Below are 25,002 nucleotides of genomic sequence, written 5' to 3' on the forward strand. Positions count from 1 at the left end.
ACATCCTAGATATCTCAGAAAATGCTGTTTCTACTTGACAGCCTTATCAGGAGTTGAATGTCCATGTTAACAGACCCAATCAGTAATGTTTGAAAGATTTCAGCTTTCCATGCTGCTTTTAGTTGACCTGGTGCTACGTTTAGGACATCAAAGGTCAATGTGCAGCTAGATATCTACTGGGGAGCTCCACCGGAAGTTAACTGCCTTTGGAAATTTGCTCTTGTTTTTGTGGATGAATCTTCAGTTTTAGTTAAAGGCCTACCTTTACAACTTTGAGAATTTCAACCTACTGAAGGAAAACCATTTTCCTTATTTGTAAGGAGAAGCAGACTGCAATCTATAAAAGTAGGCTCATGTGCTGGATTTTGCTATACTGATTTTAGCAAACTCCTTGCAATGTTTCATCAAGTCCCAGATTTGTTGTGTTCACAGTATTGTAGTGAATTGCCTTAATGTATGAAAGAACTCCTTCTCATCTGTGCACCCTTGATCGCTTGCATTTAGGAAAATATTTACGTTTTTCATAACTTTGCATGGAGAGGATTAGATTTACTAATTGGTTAGATTCTCTTACTACTGCTACTACTTCAAATTTAAGTGTATCATGGTCTTACTTGCTAGGGCATAAAATTCAAAGGAGTTCATCCACAGATTGTCTTAAATGAATGTTCTGCAACTTTGTGCTTTAAACAAGCCTAAAATCAGCTTCTCTAGGCCACAGATGTAGAAATGCTGCCCAAACTGGCTTTCATTAAACAACAGAATGGTTTTGCTAGAAATAGCCTGGATCTGTTGAGACTGATGCTGAGCAAATGCTAACAAGCCCTGCTTGATCCAAGTTGAATGGGATTAAATAGTGTTTGTACTACACTAAGCATTCTGTTGTGGACTATCCTAGTCCCAGTTCCCTGAAATGATGCTGGAAAAGTGATCACTCCATTAAGCATTCTGGTAATGAAGCAAGTGATTTTTGTATTACTGTAACATCTAGAGTTCTCCTTAAAGAAATGAAGCAATGCTCCTTTTTCACTCTCGCGCATAAAAATTTTCTATCAAGAGAGAGAAAAATGTGTCAGAGGGCTTAGCCACTGAGTACTGATGGGAAATGTGAGCAGAAAATTCTTCCTCTTATCTTTTAGGAAGCTAAACCAATCTTAACCAAGCAAGTCAGGATTTCTGAGATATCTAAAGACAAAAGTTATTACTTTCTTGTCTTTTCCAGGATAAAATTGTCCAAATATCAACATTTCTCTAGTATTCTTTGTAGCAGATGATTTCAAGATAGCAGTGCATAAAGGCTTGCAGAAGATAGAAAAATTAGGTGATAATGTCTTAATCCATAGTGTTCAAACAGCCTTTAATTTAATTCAAGATTTGAATATATGAGATACACAGATCTAAAATAATGTATGTAGAACTGCTTATGTGTGTATACTTGAACACACTTTCAAGGGCAAAAGGGTAACAAATGAAAGAAACTGTGTATATTTCTTGCTGTTTGTCAAGCTACATTTTCCGCTGCTTCGGTTTCCTGATCAACTGGGAACGTCTTGAGTTGTCTGTAGCATCTTACCAGCATTTTTTGTGGTAATAGCAGCTGCAGGAAGGGTAGTGTTAGGTATCTGAACCATTCACTGTCTGGATGAGCTGCTCTTGTTTCCATCTTTCCCAAGAGTTAAACATGGCTACTTTTGTCATGCTAAACTGATTGTAATTTGTCCTGTGGTGCCTGTTCATGAGTGTAAATTTCTATGTACTACCTAGGAGAAAGTTGTACAAATTGTTCTAGCATGACAGACCACTCCTTTTTTCCTGAAGAGCATAGGGTATCCTGTGTGTGACTATTACATCTGGAGAAAATGGACCTTTAATGTCAGCTATGCTGTATATACGGCAGTGAACATTTGGCCAAAAAGGTTGGATGTGGTCAACTTTAGTATGGCTCTCTAATGGTGCAGGATCATCAGTAAGAAATGTCAAAATTAGCATGGTGTCCACTGGCCCCAGAAATTTGGAAGCTGTGGTGTTGGGTTTGGTGCTGCCTACGCACATCTTTTTCTCAGCTCTTACTTTAAATCACTTTGGCTGGGTATAAGGCAAACTTACAGTGCTGCAGTGTTCATTGCCTTCCATGAGAGCATTGTGTGTCCTGCAGGTGTCATTGTGTGTGTGACTGCACTGGTACAGTTGGACTAATGAAAGTGTTTGGTAAATCTGCTGCCGTGTCACACCCTCACTGCAGGCACTGCAGCCAGGTGCCCGTACCGAGGCCACACTCCCTCCCAAGGGGGAAATGGTGCAGGAGGCCAACGTTTTAGAAGCAATGAAGTTAAACTCCAGTTCTCTTCTAATGAGATTAGAGCTCCTATGTTTTATTCTAGGAAGCACTCTAGTGTTGGGAGTCATTTGGAAGACTTTGGAAATGTCATTTGCAGTCTCATACATGCTGCACACAGTCTCATTACAATCCAAGGGAAATTAGTGTACATGTTGCAGCATGCAGACCAAGCAGAGTTTGCTCCCTGGTGTTTGTAGAAAAGCCCTATGTAGAGAAGTTTTGCCAACATTACACACTGCTGTCTTCTGGTCTGTCAGTTCTGTGCAATGTTGAAATTTATAAACTTCTGGAGAGATTTTCAGCTTGTGCAAATGAATGCAGAACCACTAGGATAAGAGTGGAACTAGGCCAATATGTGCAAGTGCAGAAAATTGACAACTCCTTACATAATGAGTCTGATGGTTTAAAAAGTTTCTGCTGATCTTGCTCATGTTTTAAAACTGTTGCTAATTTAATAATACCTGACTGCTTCTGTTCAGTTTGGTGGCTTTCCCTGCTTCTGTTCAGTTTGGTAGCTTTGCCATGGAGAAGAATCACATTTATGGGAGGCATGGTCACTCTCCCATAGCAAATTACAAGTTCAATGTCAGACTATATATATATATGAAAATAACAAATATATATATATTTATATAATGTGTGTGTATACATGCACCACTTGCAGCAACATAGTCTCCTATGTGGACTCCATGAATGTCAAAATACCGTGACAAATTAGCACAAGCTCCTAGCTGAAATTTAGATGATAATCACTTCAACCTTTGCTGAAATAATTGTGAAAGTATCTTGTGCTTCCCTTTTCCTTGACTGTAAAAGGCAGTGGGGTATGAAAGCCTGATGAATTTAACACTGTTAGCATTTCTTGAATTTGGTATGTACTTTCCTAGTTATACCTGACTTGCTTTAATCCTTTACCAGCAATGCTGTGCATGTCCTGTTTCAGTGTGTTGATTATAGTGAATTGTATCTGCTGCATTTTATCACAGTGCAGAATATTAAAATCGTAAGGACCGTTCTTGAAGTTTCAAAAGTGAGGAGCAAAACGATGAATGGAATTTTCAGTCCCGCACAGGTCATGCTGACCTCAATTCTTTCTCAAATACTGTGAAAGACTATGGAAATAATTGCTGTGGAGTAACTAGGAAGGGCAGTGATGCTCTGAGTATGCTTTCCTGTCCTTCAGCTCTTGGAGGAGTCATTTATTCCCATGGAAAGTGATGCTGTTCTCACTGAAATAGGTTCAACTGTAACTTGACATAGGCACATAAGCTGCTGAGCAGCAGAGTTGGACCTTCTTGGTATCAAAATTTCAGTAACTTTTGTGTTGCACTCAGGCAGTGTATCTACACCAGCTTGTTCTTTGCTGATTATATTAGTTAGGCCTGGAGACACTTAAAAAGGGAAAATCATTTGCAAAGTGAGTAGGAAGAATAAAATATCTAAAGTGATCTGTACTTTGAAGCATAAATTGTGCATCTCGAAGAGCCTTTTCATGGGAGCATCCAGATTCAGTCTTGATGATAAAGTCTTATAAAAGTGGCTTTTTCTACCCTTTTTTATGTCTGATGTGCCACCTTTCCAACAGCTGGAGATGCTGGCTGTGGTGAAGAGGGTGTGGTCTCTCAGGGAGATTAAGATTTAGGAATGCAGAAGAAAGGGCCAGAGCCAGCTCCCTCATCTGTTCCATCGATGTTGTCAAAGAAGGCAGCAGGAATAGACTGGATTACCTATTAAATACTTGTGTAATGGCCGTACCAGGAAGAACATACATTCTCTTCTTTAGGATAGGACAGGGGGAATCACAGTAACAATGCTGCTGCTACACTGGGTGCAGTGTGTTGCCCATAAGGAATCAGTGATCATAGACAAAGGGATTTTGATAGGAATTGACTCCCTCATGCACGGTCGGGCGCAAGTTCTTCAATTTATTTAACTTGAATAAACAGAAAATGACATAGCGGATCCCATGTCAGCCAAAAGAGCCATCTGTGGTCTAACCCTGTGACAAACAGTATAGCAATAATTCCAATGCCACCAACAATGTGGAGTTTGCCAGAAAAGCAGATGCTTCTTTTGACATGCATCTTCAATGCGGTGCCATCCCTATCCTATAATTGCTGTCTATGGAGGGAGGGTGGATAGGATAGCCAGATGAGCAGAATGGTGACATTGTAGTTTTTGGGGGAAAAGCCAAGAGTTTGGAAAATAATAAAAAAGGAAAAAGAAGTATAAAAATAATTTTTTAAAAGCTGCAAAATTCTCCTGTGTGCATGACAAAATCTGTAGCACTTTTTAAGTAAGAGACATTACTTTCATGGATTTATCAGAAATCTATAGTCTAATACAATATGGAAGAAGAATAAATAATACTTCAGGAACTTCTGTGCAGAGTTTTAAGCTTGTTTTTTTTTTTTTTTTTTTTTTTTTTTTTTTTTTTTTTTTTTTAAAGCATTTCCTTCTCTATTATTTTAAAGAACTAAAGACTGGCCAAACCTTCTAAAACTTCCTTCCCCACCCCCCACCCCCCCCTTTTTTTTTTTTTCCCTGTACTGTCAGGTTTTGTAATACAGATTTCAGGCAGTTCTTGAATAAGACAAGGTGTCTGTATCTACATTTTGCTACTTTTTAACCAGTTTTATAATACATACAGACTTAGCAGAATTAACCTCCAAAATACAGTGATGAATGGCATCTCTAATAGTTAAGAGAATTTATGAAATTAAAAATGTAACTACCTACAACCGTTAAAAATATGCATTTTAAACATCACAAACAGAAGCTCTTGAAAGCAGCACATTTTTGATCACACTGAATATTGTCCATGGTGCTCTTTGTTGGCGCTGGAAGTAGAAGTTCACAGCAGATAATGACAAAGAAATTGGACAAATAGCAGTAGAGCTGGAGATTAGTATTCTTCTAATGGGAGTCTGTCCTCCGAACAAAGTAACTGCCTTACGTGGTGCAGGAGTCTCACTGCCAGAGCTTAGTTTTGTGGGATTTACTTAAAGAAATGGTTACCTGCTCTCTTGTATTTTCCTACAAGGGAGCCAAAAATATCCAGGATAAAGCTATGTCTCTCATTTTCTGTACATTTAAGTCCCACTTCTTCCCATTATACTGTAAGTGCAGTCAGAGAACAATACATATTATTTATTTTCAGGTCTTAGTATGCTGGCATCTGAAGAGTTTTTAAATGGAGGTAGTCAGTAGGAGTTTCCTGTTTAATAAATGCTAAAGCAGAGTCCTATATACAATGAGAGGAGACCACTGTGAACCTCTTTAATGCTTATGAAAAGCTTATTGAATAATTTTTTACTTTAATTCCATGAGTACTGTCCTCTGAGTGGCCATTGAAGTGCTTGTGAGCTGTATGTGATTTGCAGGCTCTGATGTGACCATCCGTGATCTAGTCTAAACTACTACATGACCCAGGAGTTTCAAAATTAATTGCTGTTTCAGGTGAAGCATTTCTACTACCAAAGCCATCTTGAATGTTTTCTGTTGTGGAGAATATTGTAAGATTTTATACCCTGCTATTAACATGTAGCAAGAGAGGTGTAATGCAGGGGAGGGATTTTTTATTATTTGGATTCAGTTTCATGTATTGGACTTGCTACCTTTCAGGTGCTTGCATAAACTATTAGTATGCAAGTTACGCCTCTCTGAAAATGGATGTGGTTTTTTTTAATTGTAATTTGAATCCTCAGGCTGGAACAAAAACTTCAACATAGTCTGGATATTCAGTACTCTGTGCTTTCTGGATCCTGAGCAAAAGCCTTGGCTGGTTTCATTGAAGAAAATAGGCCTGTGTATGTACTAGAATCAAGAAGGAAGTTAGCAGTGAATTCTTTTGTGTCCTGCTCAATGGAGGGCTAACCATAAAAACATATACATGCTTTTTTTCTCTGTCTGGTGGGTCTTAGTACCATGTTCTCTTTCTTCGGGTTCTTCAGCATCTTGACCTTCTTTTTAGATTCTTTTAGTGTGGCCTAGCTGTTGGATTGCTGCAGCTTGTTCATATTTCACAAACTTAAATCTTTTGCTTTATATGTGTCAATAATTCTGTCATGGCTAGGGCATGGTACCAAGGTATTGTTTCAGGGGATTGTCCAGGAAATCCAGGTATAAAACTGAGAGGGAAGACCGACGCTGTGATTCACGATGAGCATGTGGAAAGGGAAAGGGAGGGTTTGTGACATCTGGAAAGGAACAGGATGTACAGTTCAGCACTCCCCCTGCTCTCCTTTGGGATAGCTTTTGCACTGTGGTGTGGCTACGTTTGTGTATTTTGCACTTTTTATTTGTTTCTCAACTAGGGGAATCAGTCAGTAGAGCCCTGAAAAATCTCTGACAAGGAATAAAGTCAATGGAATAAGTGAGTTCCTGGGAACTTTGAAGCTTTTTCATTTATCACTGAGACTCTAGAAGAGCTACCTGAACCAGAAGGAGTTTCTTGCGTTCATTGCTTACTTTATTGTTACCATCTTGCCTGCCAACTGCAAGTTAGAAAGCTTTTTTTCTTGAGTAATAACAATAAAAAATTCTCCACACCCTATTCTTGGAGAAAAAATATGTTCAGAAGCATAAGTGTGGGTTTTGTCAGATACTTCAGTGTGGCCAGGATTATGCTCACACTTCTTCAAGTGTCTTCATAGAAGGGATATAAATAGATTTTGAGCTTTCTTTCATTGCTAGCAGAAGATTGCTGTTGCATTAAGTTTTAAATGTGTAATTTAAATAATACTGGTTCCATTTCCTGTCAAAATATGAAAATGTAACATTTTATAATGAGCTGGAATGGTTTGTTTCAATACTTTCTGGTTTTAGTAATTGTTGCTTTCTGGGGAGAACAGGTTCAGTCCTGTTCTGTTGCCATAAGACCTGAAGAAAGGAAGCAAAACACCTCAGTGGGGAAAGAGCCCAAGTTATTATCACGAGTCTAGAGGTGAAATTGTTAGGAGCATCTGAGCCATGACTAGGGGGTTAGGCTGGACTTTGTCTTGTTTCATTGCTGATAGAGACACTCATTCTGAAGATATTTTAAAAAGGAAGCTGTGAGAAGTACCTACTCATTCGTGCATTTCTGTATATCAAGGAAGGACTTCTTTAAATGGCTCAGAAAAAAATGCATTAACTGCTTCCCTGGATTTTTCCAGAAACGTTTTTCTTACTGGCAAATTGGTTTAAATTGGTTAAAGTACAGCAAAGGAGAAAGAGAATATTAACTAAAAACAAATATCAGAGTGAAAATAACTTTTTTATTATTATCATCTTCATAGATGCATGGTGATATCCACCTATGGTTTTGTTTCCTTTTAGTATGGAAAAGACTGTTACCTGTATTTAGAAAAATACTTTTCATAGGACTTGGCTCTAACATACAGGCAAGAGAAAAGGTATAACCCTATATTTTTATCTTGTAAATTTCCCCTTAGAACTTACCTATTAATGCAAGGGGGCTTCCCTGTTCAGTGTGATATATTTTTTTCCTTGATTGCTTAATTTTCATCCTATTTATTGCAGTCCATCATTGCTGTAATCCCAACTGTAGTATTCTGAGCATAGTTCTTTCATATCAAGATATGGAACATTTAAAGTGTTTTTTGGGAGAAACACAGGGCTGGATCTCCAGGTGCTCCTTGTCTGCCTGTGGTGTTTTGTAACATGCGGAGTCCTTGCCTGATGCCAGCCTCCACCCTAAGGGTCCTGCATCTTTGCAGTCATTGTTTCTGCTTTGTGTGGCTGAACCACTAACACCTGTCATCACCACCTAAAGAGTGATGGAATAGGTTTGCATCCTGGGTATGCAAATATATCTGATCAGAAAACACAATATCCATAGTTTCTGCCTTGTGCAGTACATCAGCCCTTTCTGGAGTAGTTGGCTAATCCTGTTGACTCTCACAGTGTTACTATAAGATCGTATTTTTTACCCGTGCAAAGAGAAGTTAAGGTCGGTGGTTTAAAGGAGAAAAAGGGGGCAGATATCAGGGTTTTTCCTGCCTGAGGAGATTTTCAACAGAAGCCTGGAGCTTCTGAGATACTCTTTATATCAGTGTCCTGCTGAAAATGCTTGGATTTGGTTGCTGAATCTTCCTGTGACAAGTGCTTACAGACTCAAGAAGAGCAGTTGGAGAAACAACCCTAAGGCAGGAGATGTGAGTGAAGCAGCAGCAAAGCTTTCGGTTTCTACTGGTTGACTCATGTCCACTGAGAATTGAACTTGGAGAGGCCTCGAGAAATTCAGTTTTGCTTGCTGTAATGTTTCAGACATTATGAGGAAAAACATGAAACAGAATAGTGCAGGACACTCAAAATGGCATCTCTGCTGCAGCTGTCACTTTGCTGGCTTAGAGTAAGTGATCAAGGTTAAATGTTTCCTTATTTAAAGAAAGGTAATAAAGCAACTGTCTTCATCTATGAACATTCATTTCTGTTAAACACTTGGAGTTCTTCTTTCTGCTAGGGACATGATTTAATTCCAAACAAGTTGCTATTTTCCAAGCTGTGCACAAAGTGTTGCAGTGTCTTGCTTCACTAAGTATGGCATCTTCTATTCTCCTGAGCCCTTGCTTTCATTGTGCATGTAAAGCTCTCTCTAACCTAAAGTGTTAGGTAGATTAATAAATGAATAAGCAACCCCCAATTTAACAAAAAATAAATCTAGATTTAACACTTTTCCTCACTGTTGCACACATCCACAAAAAAAAAAAAAAAAGTATGGTCATTTTTATATCAGTGCAAGTTACTGAATCTGCTTCTTTCAAAATCAGGGAGGTTAGGCAAAGTCAGGCAGAGTGAGTAGGTGCCTGTACATTAGCCACCTGAGCAAAGCTAGGGAAACACTACTGATGAGATTCTGATACTATGAGATGATTCAGGTAGCGATTCTGGCTAAATCTGATAGTTATTGTATGATGCAATTTATGGTTTGAATTTAGAGTAGATGCGTGAGAACTAACTCTGTTAAAAGTCATGGTACTTTTCCCATTAGTTAAATGCTAGCATGTTTTAAAACTTTATATGCATGCTTTTATTGTACAAAGTTAGAGACTTAAATGGATTGCTGCTATAGTGATCATACTCTGTTTTGGGATAGTCATTGTCCAAGTTATCTTCTGCTTGTTGAAGTTCTGTTGGAATTCTGTAGTCTGAAGGCAGCAAGGATCAGCACCTCTCAACCCCCAGGTCAAAGGAAATTCTTGGGGTTATTCCATTTTGGTTTGGTGTCTTTTTTATCTGTTGACAGCAAAGAGATTCTTCTGTTCCTTGATAGACATAATCCTGCTCTGACTCATTTGCAGTCCTTAAACATAGAATGGTTTTATGAGAAGGACAGGAATGGCTCATATAAGATGAGTATATTCGCCAGCTGGTTTTCAGTACTTGCAATTATTCCCATTTGGGGTTTATATTGAGAAGAATACACAGGCAGATAATTCTCCTTGTTTTAAGGCACTTCAAGAGGATTGTTCAGTCACTGAGATTTTTATTTTCATAATAAATACCTGTTGTTTTCCCATTGCTGTGGTGAGGCTGTGGAGGGCTGGAGGGAAGGTCCCTCGGAGATCAGGTCAGGGTTTTGGGAGCTTCTCACAGCTGGATCCAGAATGGGCTGGGGAGATCATAGAGCAGATGGGCTGATTATTCTGTCACTGGCCTTTTTTGCTTATATGTTTGTTGAAGATGACAGGAAGGAAACTGCTGTGTAAAAAGAATGATCACTAATTACCTTTTGGAGTGAAAACTAAGGAGGAAATGGCAAACCAGTGTGACAGTGGTATTTCTTGTGAACAGGAATATTGTCACAAGAAATAATGGTTGCTTACATTCATTCCTCCTATCCTTGAACTCTGTGTTTTAATTTAGGATGTAATGATTACAGAGAAAAAATAGTAACTATATTTTTTGTGTATGTTGCAATATTGCAAATTATTGAGAAGTCCATATAGTAAAAGCTTAAGAACAGCTTTTGATACAGATTTTTAGAAAAAACTACACTTCACAAACCAAAACTTTTCAAGTTTGATTTCAGGTTTTAGACAGAGCACTCCGTTAAGGTTTGTGAAAGCTGTTTCTAAACAAACAACCCCAAACTTTGGCCGGGTCTCCATTGCAGAATGTCTTGCCAGCAGAGCACTGTGTATCAGCCAGGGGTGTGGAAAAAAGTCATACATCCTCGCTGACATCAATATATTGGCAAAAGCCCAGGTGTGGATGCAGCTGTGCAGGCAGAGGAGAGCTTTTATCGGCTTGGCTGATGTTGTTTGGGGAGGTGATGCAACCACGCCAGCAGACAAACTCTGCTCCTGGCCCACGCCAGCAGCGTGGGCGGCTCCGCCAGCGCGGTCACGGCATCGAGCCTGCACTGCCAACCAACCCTTTGCAGCCAGAGCAACTGGAAAATAAGGCCCTTTTGAACAACAAAGGGACCTCTATAATTAAGTTTTTACAAGTAGTCGTAGATGAGGAACAGAATGGAAAAAGTGATTCAGACTTTAAAATTAAAGTTTTAATGTAAAAATCGTGTGTTAGTTGTATGGCTTTAAGATGTCACTGTCCCTTTAATGGCTGGCTGTCATTGGGTTGCAGGCTTTGAGAGCTGCAGGACACCTAGCACATGTGTTTTGTAAAGCCTTTAAAGCTTGTAAAGGTATGAGTCTCTCTGGAAGCACTGAAAAACCTTCTGTCTAAACTTAGGAAGACAACCATAGCCCCATTTACATTCCCATCATGTTCAAATGTGACCACTAGCACTAGAACATCTTCATGTTTAAATAGAAGTTTATATTTCTCAGAATGGAGTGTTTAGGTTTTACAGACAGACAGAATTAGGATTCCTGCTCTCTCTACACACAGACGCGCATTTTCCTCTCCTTCTTTTGGCCAGCCGGTGACAAGATTTTGCAAAACTCCAGTTCTTCATAATATAGAAAAAGCAAAGATTTTAAGAGAAAAACACTGGAAGAAATAAAAGCAAAACCAAACCAAAGATATTGAAAGACTTAATAGAAGCTCTTAGCCTTCAGTTGTAATTACCAGTTTAGATGAAGACAGGTATGTGTATGTTGAGTTTTCTGGCAGCTGTACGTGCACATTTTGAAACCATGAACAGAGCAATTTTGCATTTGATCACTGTTTGCATTTTGAGAATTTCACTGAAGGCTTTTTAAAGAGAATATCACTGTGCCAGACTAGTTGGTTCTGTTGTGAAAATGTTTTGAAACTAGTTGCTCTGTCATTCTGCATTGCTTGTAACCCTAAAAATAATTGCCTGGTGTTACTGGAAGCAGAGTGGTCTGACAGACTGACTTGTGCTGCTATTGTTAAAATCCGTCAGTGTTTCCATTGCAAACTTGGAAGGGAGCATTTAATCTTTTTCACTGGAAGAAATTCTAGATCAGTGCTTCAATTCCAAATATAAATATTTTGGAAGAGATTTGATATTTCTAAAAATCTTTATTAAAAACAACCAAAACAAAACAAAAAAAATCTCTAACCCTATGGCAATGAAATATTGATATTCTGTTTTGAAAATGCTAAATGATCAGGAATGTATTTCATTCTTTTTTTGTAAATTTCAGTTCAATTAAATTAGGCAGCAACTATGTTACTGCTTATCGATGTTGATTTTATAGCAAGTCTTGCAGTTGGCTGTTCCAGGCCATTATAGCTGCATAATAAACTTTGCAGCATGCCAAATTGGAACCTTTCAAAACCTTCCTAGGGAAACACAAAAAAGAAACACATAATTACCATAAAGTATCTGATATAAGGCATGCCTTTGTACTTTTCTCCCACTCACACTTCCATTCCAATTTCTTGAGGTTATCTCCAAAATAGTTTTGCTTTTCTTGTGTGTAGTTTTGTGGGTGCTTTAAACAGAGGTAAACTCTAATCCTTTCCTCTCTGCCTTCACATTCCTGCTGCTCCCTGCCTTGTGACAGCCAAAGCTTTTGCATAGTGCAAAGCCCACATGTGGTGTACCAGATCAGGGAAGATCATTTTTTCGTTGGTTGTGGCTATTACAACTGTTAGTACTAATCCAAGGAAGAGAGTGGCACTAGGGTGGGAACAAGTGAGTGCACATTGACCTCTCACTTTATATTCCATTATATTTTTTTCTCCCCTCCTGTGCCTTTCCTCTGCATTCAAGGGGCAGTTCTTTGCTATGAGTTTGTGCTGGAAGCTCAGGCTTTTGCAGGAAAGAGGCCACATGCAGCCACTTTTTCAGTGAAAATGGTGTAGTCACAAGATATTTACAGACAATTTCAGTTCTCTAGTATATTTTTTTTTAAGTATTCCTCTCTTACAACACCACAGACATGCTCATAGTACTTTTTGAACAGTACCCTGCTATGCTTTTCTTAATGCAAATGGTTACTGCAGATTTCCTCTAGGATGTTTTTATCTTCCACTGAGGTCTGATTTTAAGAGCAATAGCATTAGATACCTTGAGGAGTAGGTAGAAGTGCTTATCTGCTTTTCTCCTTTTGAAACTTTAATTTTTTACCGTTATGCAGAGCCTTTTTCTTGACAATTGTGAAGCAGTCCACAAATATGGAGACCGACAGCAGTATGAAAGTTCTCCCAAGGCACACCATTCATCTTAAAGTCCGGTCCTTAAGCTACCTGTGCTCCTTCTCTATCTCTAAAAGAATAATAGCAGTATTGTGTGGAGTACTAAAAGCCAGAAGATATAGAAATGGGGCTTCTAATTATTTTTGTATTTTCTGATAGATTAAGGAAAGAGCATTGTCTTTGTGTCCGCCACAATTTGACACATGAAACAGTCATAGTGATATAAACTTTGTACCTGCTGGAAGCTAAAGGAACAATAGTTCCTATTTCATTTTCACATCAGATGACACAATGAAGAGTGATAAAATCCTATGAGCAATATTCAGTGGAGGTTAGATATAATTTGACCCTGTGTCATGCATCAAATGATGGTTGGAGATAATAGGATGTGCCTGTGAATCCTGTCCCAAATGTGGTGTGAAAGCAGTTGTATTTAAAATTTGTGGGTAATTGGAAGCAGATTGAACACAGTGCTCCAAATGGTAACCAGGCTGCTGTAGACTGAGCTGATGTGCATGCTGTGATTGCTACCTGTTCTTTACTCTAACGTACTTTTTCCTTTGCAGCAGTCCATTGTACCAGCCCACCCAATGGCTCCTCCTAGTCCCAGCACCACCAGCAGTAATAACAACAGTAGTAGCAGCAGCAACTCAGGATGGGATCAATTAAGTAAAACTAATCTTTACATCAGAGCACTGCCTCCAAACACCACTGATCAGGACCTGGTAAAATTATGCCAACCGTAAGTACTACGTTTAAATATAAATTATAATGTCATACCTTACAAGCTTACAGTAGGTATCCAAGATGAGTGTTTGGATTATGAGGGAAGAAAACTAGATCTATAAACAATCAGCTTCATGCTGTGATATGGTGGCAGGTTTCAACTTTGTTGGCAATCAGAAGGAAAACATTCATTGATGCTTTGGAGAACCAAAGAAAGTGGGAATACAGTGGTGAACTGAAGCAACCCACTGCTTTTGTAAAAGCTGTGATTACCCATAGTGCTGTTAAAATCACAGATAAAATTAATACCTAAATGTGCAACTTGCTATTGAGAGCCTGCATAGAGGGTCTCCTCTGTTCATTAAGATAATCTGCTGATACAAACTCAATTAATTGTTCTGAATCGCTGTAAACTGCAATGTGCATTTGAAGGCTTGTCCTAGTTTCAGACTAATTTATGGCTGTACTTTACTGCACAGTTATTTTTTTGGTTAGAAATAGCTAATCCACATAAGAATCTTCTCTAGTGACTGAAGTTCTGGGTAGACTTGGCTTAGCAGAGGGCTTTTAGGCAGTGTTGTTAATATAATTTTTTTTGCTTATGACAGTTATTTGTTCTGGTTTTTGATTTTTACAGCAACATGTGCCTCTTACTTTCAAATATCGGTTTTATGTCAAAAGACTGTGCAATTGAGTTGTTTATACAGTGTTTAAAATCAACTGTCTTAAATGTTTTACTGGATTTTTAAAATGTTTTAGTATGTCTGAAATTCATAGTGCACTGTCTGGATTATTTTGAAATCAAAAGTACTGAGCTAAATTTTCAATATTACATGTAAGAAAACATCCAAATCTATCTGTTTTGGATGAAAAATTATTAAGATTTGCATATAATACTATTGTCTGAAATTTAAAAAATAATTTTATGTTCCATTTAGCAGATAAGTAACTACAAGTATACAAAAATAGAGCACAACACACATAAGAAAAATAGCAAAACCTGTAAATTTTGGATCCAAACTTACGTGACATACCTTTGGTTTTGAATATTGCAAAAAATCTGATACCTAATTTATAGAGAAGATTTTATATTTTTATTTTAAAATAATTGGACTTTCAGGATAGTAGACACATATAAGTCATCTTAGTATTATAATAAAGGCAGCTTGCTCCCAGGTCTTTAAAGAAGAAAAATTCTGTTTGCTAATTTCTCCACCACCAAATGAAATCCTTGTGTTTTGCAGAGAAGAGAATAGATAATCAATCTGTGAAAAGACTTGTTGATAAATTTAACATTTTTACAGCTCCCCGTGTGACAATGACCTCTTGTAACTTGAATTTTGGTTGCAAATGCATGTTTTACAGAAGTGGATTTTTCCTTCCCGTTTTTGTCTTTTGAACTGATGAAGAAACCTTGGCCTGTGCACTCATGTTATGTTCGGGCAGAGCTGTGAGGTTATTTTGCACTGGAGCTGCTCCAGTAACTATTATTTGTACAGTGGTTACTATAACTCCTAAATCTTTCTGAAGACATTTTGGGTTGCACAGTCTCAGATGTCATTGATGCATGAGCAACCTAGAAAAAATAAATGTTTAATACTTTGCTGTAACTGGTCCCCTTCCTCTTAAACGGCCAGAGATTCCAATTTTCTTGTTGCTGTTCAATATATAATTGTAGCTGGAATAGCATGAATTGTAAAAATAAAGAACAGGCAAGAACTTCATGGATGAAGTTGTTAAATCAATTCTGATGTGAGTTTATAGACTTGGAAGGTCATGACATTTATTCCTGTGAAATATTTCCCTCCTAAGCATTTTACTTAAGAGGAAAGGAGATGCTGTCTCAAAATTCTCCATTTCTGCTGAGGAAGCAAGTGACATGTCCAGAAACTGTAGGTTGGACAACATAATCCCTTAGCAACCAGCTGAATGTGGCAATAAGATAGAAATGGCAGCTCTCTCCCTGTTCACAAAGCTCAGTAATCCATTTTTGTAGACCATGGGAAGTTTAAGATGCAAACCATTTTTTTTCTTATAAATCTGCCTAAGCTTCTAAGATGTAAAAGGCAAGATATTCTTGAAAGTGAACCTGCCATGTTCACTATTTAAGCTGAGATAATACAAAATAAATGGAGAATAAAATCTTGGACAGACAGAAGTCAATGAAGAGACTGTTGTTTACTTCAGGTCTCTGAAATATTTTTTTAGCTCTTTCCAAATTCTTAAGATTTTACTGAAAGGCTTTTAGAGTAATTTTAGCCCCTTTTCTCCATATAGAGTGGGGTCTTGCTATCCTAAGAGGGTGTCCACTGCAGTACTTGATGCTAAGAATGAATAGAAAGGCTGCTCTGCATAGTGTAGAAATGATCTTGCTAATTGGCAATAAGCAGCTTTTGGTGAGTGTACATAAAAAGGTCACTGCCTTGTTTTGTGTCTTTCGGCTGATGTCAGACAAGACAGAGAAACACCTGTGGGTTGAGGAAATAATGGTTCAAAAACATCATTGTCACTGCTGGTACCAGAAACATCCCATCTGCAGAGATTTTTCCTTCTGATCATCATGGACTTGTATCATATATACTCTACTGAAAAGTTATTTTCAGTGATGGTTATGGTAGAGTAAGATTGCTTTTGACAGAATCTCTCAGAATACAAGCTCAAATAATCTACAGAATTCTTCTGTGAGAGATTGTTATACTGTGACTTATTCGATTTAGTCAGGATTTTCATTAGTTCTTGTCATGACAGCAGTGCTAATTTTGGCCATGTTTTTACTTTGTTTAATTATTTTTGGTGAATCGCTAGAAAAACCCCTTAGCAATTATGGAAGTGTTGGGCTTACTCTCCTGTTGGAGCACAGCTGTGCAGTATTTACAAACGCAGTGAACAAACATTCACCAGCTTTGTGGAAAAGTATTTTCCTGGCAAAAGCACAATTTGCCAGTATATGTGTCTACAAATCTGTCTCCACCTTCAACTGATTGGTCCTTTCTGTTTTTCTGTTAGGTGAAGCTTTTTTCCTCTTTTCCTAGTTGAAAAGAGCACATGTTTTTGTTGTGAGGGTTTGGGAGCATGGCTGTTTGTCAGAGCTTATTACCGGCTTTTGTGTGGGAAATGAAACTGCCATGTTTCTGAATAGTTCATTCAAACTTGAGCCTGCTACTCCAGTTCTGCATTGAGGAAACAAATTTCTTCATATCAGTTGTGCCAGCGGCAGAAGTGTGGGGAGGACTAAAGTAGGTATTGTTTGTCACGAGGATGTCCTAACAGTCAGCCCAGAACCAGAGGAGTGTCAGGGGGACATGATGTGAGTCAGTCCTGGCCATAAGAGCTTCCCATCAGGTATGTGGGAGTAGGCAAAGCAGTCAATGCAGTGGCCCACAGATCCTGTCTTTTCCGTGGGAGGCTGGACAGGAGCAATCAGCTAAATAGGACAGGAGCAGAGGACAGGAGCCAGTGAGGTTTGGGAAAGCCTGCAGGAAGCTGCCTGACTCTGCTGTGTGGTTTCTTTTCACAACCATAGAGTGCCATTGCATGAGATCTGCTGCACTGAGCAAGCCTCTGCCATGAAGAGCTGGTTTGACAGGGTTGCTGAAGCAATGGTTACTTCAGCCATGTCTAATTGTACTCCCTTCTCCTGGTGTGAATATCAATATTGATATGCTTTCTTCAGTTCTTCTGTTGAATATATTACTTAGGCTTTAACTATACTTTCTTATTTGGTGACTCTTAGTAATTTCTTTTAACTTACTGAATATCTGGATCTGAGGATGCAAGTTTAAATCCATTCCAGTTATTCACTGAAATCGTTGAGCCTGCTTATCTGATTAGGGACTTACGTGATTGGGTCTTAGCAGATTCAGTCAGGAGTTTGTAACTTGCTTTGACATGTTTTCTAGGTGCTTTCCAGACTCTCACTAAGCACTGTGCTCTGCTGAGGATGACCTTTATGCTGAAGCCACATGGTTCCAAAGCCCTGTACTTTCCACTGTCTTGCTTATGATTTACTTGCTGGCCTGCACAGCAGCATTATGACTGTGTAATGCTGTTTCTTCAGAGACCTCCTTTTGTGACATTTACATCATTAAATGAGGATGATGCAGCAGGCCCTTCATCCTCCTATCTCACCCAGTCCCTGGGTGAGATTTCAAGCTTTGAGGCTTAACCCAAGTCTGCTCTCTTGAGTTCAGCGTAAATCATCCGGTCAGCCCACCCTTTGGTATTCTCCTTTCCAGGCTGTTTTCTCACACTGTGCTGCTGGTGCCAAGCTGTTTGTGGTCTATATGATACTTTTGAATTAGTTTTTTCCTCTGGGCACTTTCATTTAGTTGGCCTTTCCCCTTAAGTTATCACTGTAGGGTCATATTGTGGGTTTTTAATGGGGTTACATTCAGGAAAGCAGCTGCTTTAAGGTAACAAAATGTAGAATTACCACAGCAGGCCATTGTTCTGTGCCAGGATGGTCTGTACAAAGAAACAGGACCTTCCAGTGGCTGCCTTTGCATATGTGCATTCTGAAATGACCTGTCTTGTTGAGTAATTTAAAGGTTCCTTGCTAAGTATTCAGCATGGTGAACACAGGCATAGCTAAAACAACTGTCAGGCTAATGGTTTTCTTGAAACATACGACCCAGAGGTGATATACAGCATGGTTTCCAAAACAGTTATATACTCCAATGTTTCCTTGTTTTGAGGCAAGATCACTTGAAAGTTGTTTCAATTCCCTGTTCTTAGGGATGTGTTTTCATTGTCATGTGACATCCATTAACATATTCATGTCTCCCTGTTCTTTGCTCCGTAATTGTGACCTCTCCCACATTGCCATTTCTCATCTCCTTCAAACGTACTTAGGACTAAAAAGAGGTGAACAGGAGCTCAGACATTTACTGTAGCAGGGAGCTGGCACCAATGTGGTCACTTAAGATAAAGAAATTTGTTAATTTCACTTAGCATACCTCAATAGAATAAAAAGGCTGGACTTCAGAAAATAATCTAAACGTCTCTTGCATTTAACTCCTTGGGAGAGTGGTCTGGGCAAGTCATTGCTGCTTAGAAATACTTACAGCACATGAACACAACCCCTTTAGATAAATGGTGTGGCCAAGTGAAAGTGGAATGGAAGCTTTCAAAGCTAACTTCTCCAATTCTTTCCAAAGTATTTTATCTTTATTCCTTTTTCCTTTATTCTCTGTTTTTCTTGAATTTTTTTTCATGGTTTGCTGGCTGCAGTGAAGGATTCCATTCATAATTATGTGGAATATGATTTCATGTCATATAATTAAATGTGATACATCAGTGTCTCTGAAACTGTTCCCTTTCAGAACAAATTAATACTGATTATATTGTAGAAGGAGCCTATCTATTGTTGTTACTTTTTTAGGGTAGAAAGAAGCCCTCTGCAAATTTCTTTTTCTCAGAATTATGTGTGCATTTTTAAAAATAGTATTATTGCATGTATGTCTGAGTAAATAGCACCAGGTTTACAGAATAATATTTGGTTCTAGAAGGAGGTAGATTCCTTGGTGATTGAGCAGTATGTGATTTGTACTGTTCACCTTTGTTGTATAATACCATCATCATGTTTTTCCTTTATTCCCTGTTCAAGGACTGTGGCATGCTTTGGGGTTTGTACTAGCTGGAGTAGATTTTCCTTGCTGCACTTTTCACTCAGTTTTGCTCTTCAGAGCAAACGTACCCCAAAGGGTGGTGAAGGTGTGCTCCCTGGTTGTATTCATTGATTGTGCCAGTGCTGTTGTCTGTGCAGTGGTATGAAAAACCATAGAGAAACATCCACAGGAACCCTGGGACCAGATTTAACTAATCTCAACTGTGTTCTGCCCAGCTGATGCACCCATTTCTCAACCAGACAAACTGTCAGAGGAGGAGTGGCCTGCCACTGCGGTGTGTAAACCAGCTCTGCTGGCTTCTGTCTGAGCTGGTCATCTCCTGAGAGGTTGCTGTCAAAAATATGTATCCCATTCTACAGCTGAAAAGAAATAGAATTCATTATTGTATGTTCCTTTTGCCAGATGCACCAGAGAGATGTAGGCCTGATTTGGAGGCTGAAATGCTCCTTTTTGTCAGGGCTTGATTTCCACAACAAGTAGCAAGACATTTGCTTGTGATACCATGGGAACTGCCATTGGCCTGGAGATGTGATGTTTCGTTTAAATGGTCATTTCCTTTATTGTTTAGCAACTGATTTCAGCAGTCATGTCGTGAAGTGTCAGGGAAATTGTAGTTGAGAGAAAAGTAAAAAAGTTGTCCTATCCTCCAGATGCAGATAGTCTCTTGACATGCCTCAAATTTAAAACAAATACAGTTTTAATTTTCTTTTTCCATTTTATATTAAGCAGAGATTGTGGCTTTTCAAAGTATTTCATTTAGCTGGACTTAAAAGCAGTTCCCCTCAGCACATTGTTTAAAAAACAGCTAATCCAAATACAGACACACGAAGGAACTCTGTGTTTGCCCTGTGCTTGCAGATGTGGAGATCCAGTGATTGCACAAGCTCCCTGTCCCCTGGGAGATGAGAGTTTTGTTGCAGCGTGGGGCCAGAGGAATGGTGATCCCATGGAATTTCCTTGAGGAAGTGGGGGCGAGGGAGGAGAAGAGAGTGGAAGGAATGTTTCAGCCGCAGCTGCTTGTAAAAGAAGCACTAGGAAAACAGATTTGGTAAAAGTTACCACCATTGAAGATCTCTTAGTGGAAAACAAAAAGCTGATTTGGTAGCGCAGGGCCGAGTATTTCTTGTACGGAGATGCAAGCACAAAGCTGCAGGAAAGCAAAGTCCAGTGGCAGCTGTTGGAATGCCTTTGATCAGGGTCCCAGTCCCCAGCTCTCCGATGGCAGGGACCTGACGCAGATGGGAAGTGAGAGCAGCAGTTATTCATTGGAATAACCAGTAATTCAGGAACATTTTGAGGGGGATAGTTTAAATCTAACTTTTTAACAAGTACTAATTAGGCTTTTTAGTGGGTTCTATGATGCCAAAAACTGCCCCTTCTGTCAGAGACCTCTTAGGCAGGTGTCTCAGTCGGAAACCAGTCCAGAATTGCCTCAGCTTAGAGCCCAAGTCGGTTTTGACCTCAGCGTGCTTCATCAAGCTTGTCCTTTTCTTCAGGAAACCATTCAGTGTAGAAATCAGGATCAGTATTTGCAAGCAGATTCTTATATCCAATGTCGAATATTTCATGTGGTTTCACATAACTTGTAGAAATCTTGTGAAGCCTTGACTTTGTTTGGTAAAGGTTCATTCTGCTTGGCTCTGATTTCTGTAATGCTTACTTCTTGAAATTAAAAAACGAGCCATCTGATGCTGACAAGTTATAGTGCCATTCATTTTTTTGATAACTTTTTAATGTTTTTTTACCCACGTTATTGCCGAGCTACACTTAGGGTTGGCAAAGAACAGCCCTAAATGCTTTGCAACCCACATAATAAATACTCATATCTAACCTGCAGAATGAAACCAGGAGCAAATATAGGTAAACTAGTTTAATTTAATTAAGTAATTTAATTCAGATCCTGATACCTCCAATGAAACATGTAACTGAGGAAATAGAAAAAACAGTGTTTATCTTAAAAAAAACCTCCACAGAATGTTAAGCCTTGATCCTCATTTTTTTCTCCACAACTCCTAAAATTTTACCCTGTTTTAACATTCTGGAAATGTCAGCTGCCTCAGTTCAGTTTGAGCAGTTGCCTTACTCAAGCCTCAGACCAACTGTAGAAAATTAAATCATTAAAGGGTTACTGAGAGAAGAATTAGCATTTTGTCATTTAAATGTCTGATCTTTGTAGATAGGTGTGCTGTACCTGGGAAAAAAAGTCAAATTTTAGTTTGAATGTTGATAATGTTATGATACATAGACATAGAGCAAAAAAATACCAATGAAAATTCAAAAAGAGAAGACTTTGATTTGGGGTCTGTTTTGACACTGTTACTAGTACAAATATTCTACTTGAAATAATCTGTGTGAGTTGAGTTAATCATTTACAGACTCAATTGCAGTGGAAGAAATATGTTCTGATTTGTACTCCTATCCTGCCCCTTATATTTCCATTTTTTCCCTTACTTATTTTATCAAAAGAGGAAGATTATCCACCAAAATGTGTGTAACTTCACTTTGGGTTATAAATAATTGCATTTAATTAACTGATAATTTTGGCCATCTTAACTGAAATATGTTAGCCTAAAATGTGTGTTCTTTTTAAATGCTTGTTTTCCATATTCTGTACACTTGTGTGATTTTAAATGTTATCTTTAGAAGAGAGAGTCTGAATCAGTATTCTTTCCTAGGAGAACACTGTGGACTTAGGTCTTACACATTATTAATATTTCTAATCCTAGTGCTGCTTTTTGGCTTATGTGTAGTCTCTAATAAGCTTTCACAAGTCTTCTCAAAGTATCAACAATTATTCTGTTGCATTAATAAGGACTTTAACATCTGAATGAATGCAATAGTGAAATAAGTGTTATGTTAATAAAAGATCTAAAATTGTAAGAAGAGCTTCATACAAGGTAGTACAGATACATGAAAACCCTCAAATCTTTTATTTGCAAACCTTTAATGTTAGAAAAAAATATAAAGACCTGAAAGAGAGCCAAACTGCTCACTTCTGGTTTCAAGGACTGTGCTGAAAGGGTAGCTGAAGAGCTTTTGGAGCCCAGAGACAAGCACAGTTTTATAGCTCAGTATATAATTTCATTTAGTGTGTATATCAAAGCCCAAGGGACTGCTGTGCTCACAAACAGAAATGCTCCCCCATGCCCCAGAGACCATGGCAAGCTTGACTGGAGCTGTTTGCGTGCAGTGTGCTCACAGAGGTCTGATCCTGGAGAGCCCGGAGCACCCGGACACAGCGCTCCCCTTGGCAGCACTGGGGTTAGAATCCTCTCCCTGCTCCGTGCTGTGCCCTGAGGGTTTATCTGGTACTGAGGGCTGTGCTCTCAGCTCAGTACGTGCAGAGTGCCAGATGAACTCCGCGATGTCTGCTTCTTTTGGCATTGTGGTTTCTTCTTCTTTTCAACCCGTAGCTGTGCAGTACCCCAGGCAGAAATCTCTCCCGTGTTAAGCCTGAATGCCTTGGCTGAGTTCTGGAGAAGACGTTTGGCAGAGAGAAGAGAGACTTCTTCCCTTCAAGACCTGAGGGTATCAGCATGGTGGGGTATCCAGCCGAGCTGATGGAACAGCCTGCATTTCCTTTCCCTCATTGCTGTTTGTTCGTGGTATTGTTGATCTGGAAAGGACTGTTTGTAAATCATTTGCCTTTCCTCCCCCTCCTCCCCTGAGATCCTCTGTTCAAACTCTTACATTTCCCATACTTGAAGCTACATGTTCTTTATCGTATGGAAGGCTTTGTCTTAGTTTTATTGCTATGGCTTTTTTATTCGTTGCCAAAAGTCTGTGTGCTACATTTTGAAGATCTCAAATAATGAGAGGGAAACTCTTGCTCTCTGTTCCTCTTTCTCTGTAACAGCTTACAGGGCTTCCACATTTCAGAACAGAAGTACAGTACTAGCAGTGAAAGACTATTAAGCCAGGACTGCTGCTGAAGAGTCCATCATCATAAAAGGCCTCAGCATGAATGTACTTTTAAAATGTAAATTAGGATCAATTCCTTTTGAACATCTTCCAAATATTCAGAATTACAACATATTAAAAATACACAAGAATCTGTCCTAGTCCTCTCTTCTTCCTAAGTGAATTGCATATTGCTGTCTTCCATGGGAAATTCTGAAGGTTTTTTCCACCCATTTTATTTATTTTTGAATTAACTATATTTTTGTTAATTCTCTTTGAAGTCTAGGACACTCACTCTGAAATATGCAGTTTCACAAATGTCATTAAATGTTTTGAAAAGAGTGGCACTCCCAGGAAGAAAGAACATCTCTGACTGCCACTGAGGAACTGTTTCCCATCTAACGCTTGAACTGAGGTCGAGGTGATAATCTGAGGAGCACAGGCTCGCTGGTCTGGATGTAGCTGAAAGGTGAACAGTAGCAAAACTTGACTTTTAAAGGTAACTGGTTACTGAACAAGTGTCCTAGTGGTAGATTCAGGTTTTGGGAACATTGTTAGTTTCTTTATCTCACAGGATTTAAAAATATATAGTTTAATTAGAAACAGAGCAGAATACGTCTAAATATATAGCCGTAAAGCCAGATGCTCAATTCTTTATAATGGTATAGTAGCATATTAATAGAAACTCTTCTGAAAAGGGCATCCACTGCTGCTTATATCACCACAACAAAATTAGTTAATTTTTTGCCATGAAAAAGGGGAAATTAATTTTTGTTTCTCTCTATGAAGAATTTCAAGTTGTTGTGATAGAAGACATCTGAGTGCCTTTAGGGCATCTTAGATTTGCTCATCATGTTGTGGTAGTTACTGTGCCTTGTTTTGTCCTTTCCACAAGTGAGAGATGGGGAGGCGGCTTAAAGTGCAAAGGAAAGAGTAAATTTTCAGAATTCTGTATTGTAGTCAGGAGAGAGTATTTCTGAGGGCTGTGTTTTCTTCTGCTCATTAGTGTATTTTCCAAACTTCTGTTTTTTTCAGGGAGAGAGAATTTGCAAAAATTTAATTTTTCCTGAAAAAATTTGCTGGATTTGTATTTGGATCTGGGTCACTGATGTTCTGCCTTCTTCAGGATCCAATACTTCTGTTCATGCTTGTGCCAAAGATATTTGACAAAATATCTTGAGTTTAGCTTTTTCACTGGTGGAAGAAATGTGAAGTTGTTTCTCTCAAGTTGCTTTCCCCTAGTGGTAGAGGTCACCATTTGGCTATGACAGTTCTCCTTTATTTTTTTGGCAGGCAGTTCTCTGACATTCCTGTTGCTGAGATCATCCTTACTAGGCTTTCAGAACATCTGACTGGGGTTCAAATTCTTCACCCTCTGCTGTTCTGACCATATAGCATGTTATAGGAGAGGTTTCGGTCCTTGCCATTAATAATTAATTTGTTTCTAGATACCTTTTGTTAACACTAAGATCTGTTAATTTGTGGTTTCTGCCTTTCATTGTGATTTGGTTTCATGTTAAGGGTGTGGATTCTTTTAATCCCAAATATAATTTAAGGGAATAAAAGTGTCATTAAATTACTGCAGTCTGAGTCATACTTGGTCTGTGAGTTTAGTTCCCTGGCCTTCCCACACAGCATTTCCGATATGCAGTGAGCTGAGGGTGTGCAGGAAAGACTTTAGAGTGACCTAGATACTATTTAACTCTTTACTGGGGGTGGCTCTCTGACACTGCATATAGCTATTGCCTCTTTGCATTATCAGTCCTCCCCTATGTGATAATTGTATCTATTACATTTCCCTGCCTCTGAGTGGTGTTCATATAAAGTATT

General features: G+C 38.8%; 1 protein-coding gene across 4 annotated transcripts in view; it reads left to right on the plus strand.

Moving 5' to 3' along the window:
* Positions 1 to 25,002, plus strand: part of RBMS1 (RNA binding motif single stranded interacting protein 1) — a 143,051-nt gene that overhangs the window by 64,260 nt on the left and 53,789 nt on the right. For all 4 annotated transcript variants that reach the window (XM_083865771.1, XM_083865772.1, XM_083865774.1 and 1 more), the window contains exon 2: positions 13,486 to 13,661. In XM_083865771.1, the coding sequence (XP_083721897.1) occupies positions 13,486 to 13,661 (176 nt within the window). The remainder of the gene's footprint in view (positions 1 to 13,485; positions 13,662 to 25,002) is intronic.

The sequence above is a fragment of the Zosterops lateralis genome (assembly GCF_965231275.1).
Source record: "Zosterops lateralis genome assembly, chromosome: 7".
NCBI lineage: Eukaryota > Metazoa > Chordata > Aves > Passeriformes > Zosteropidae > Zosterops > Zosterops lateralis.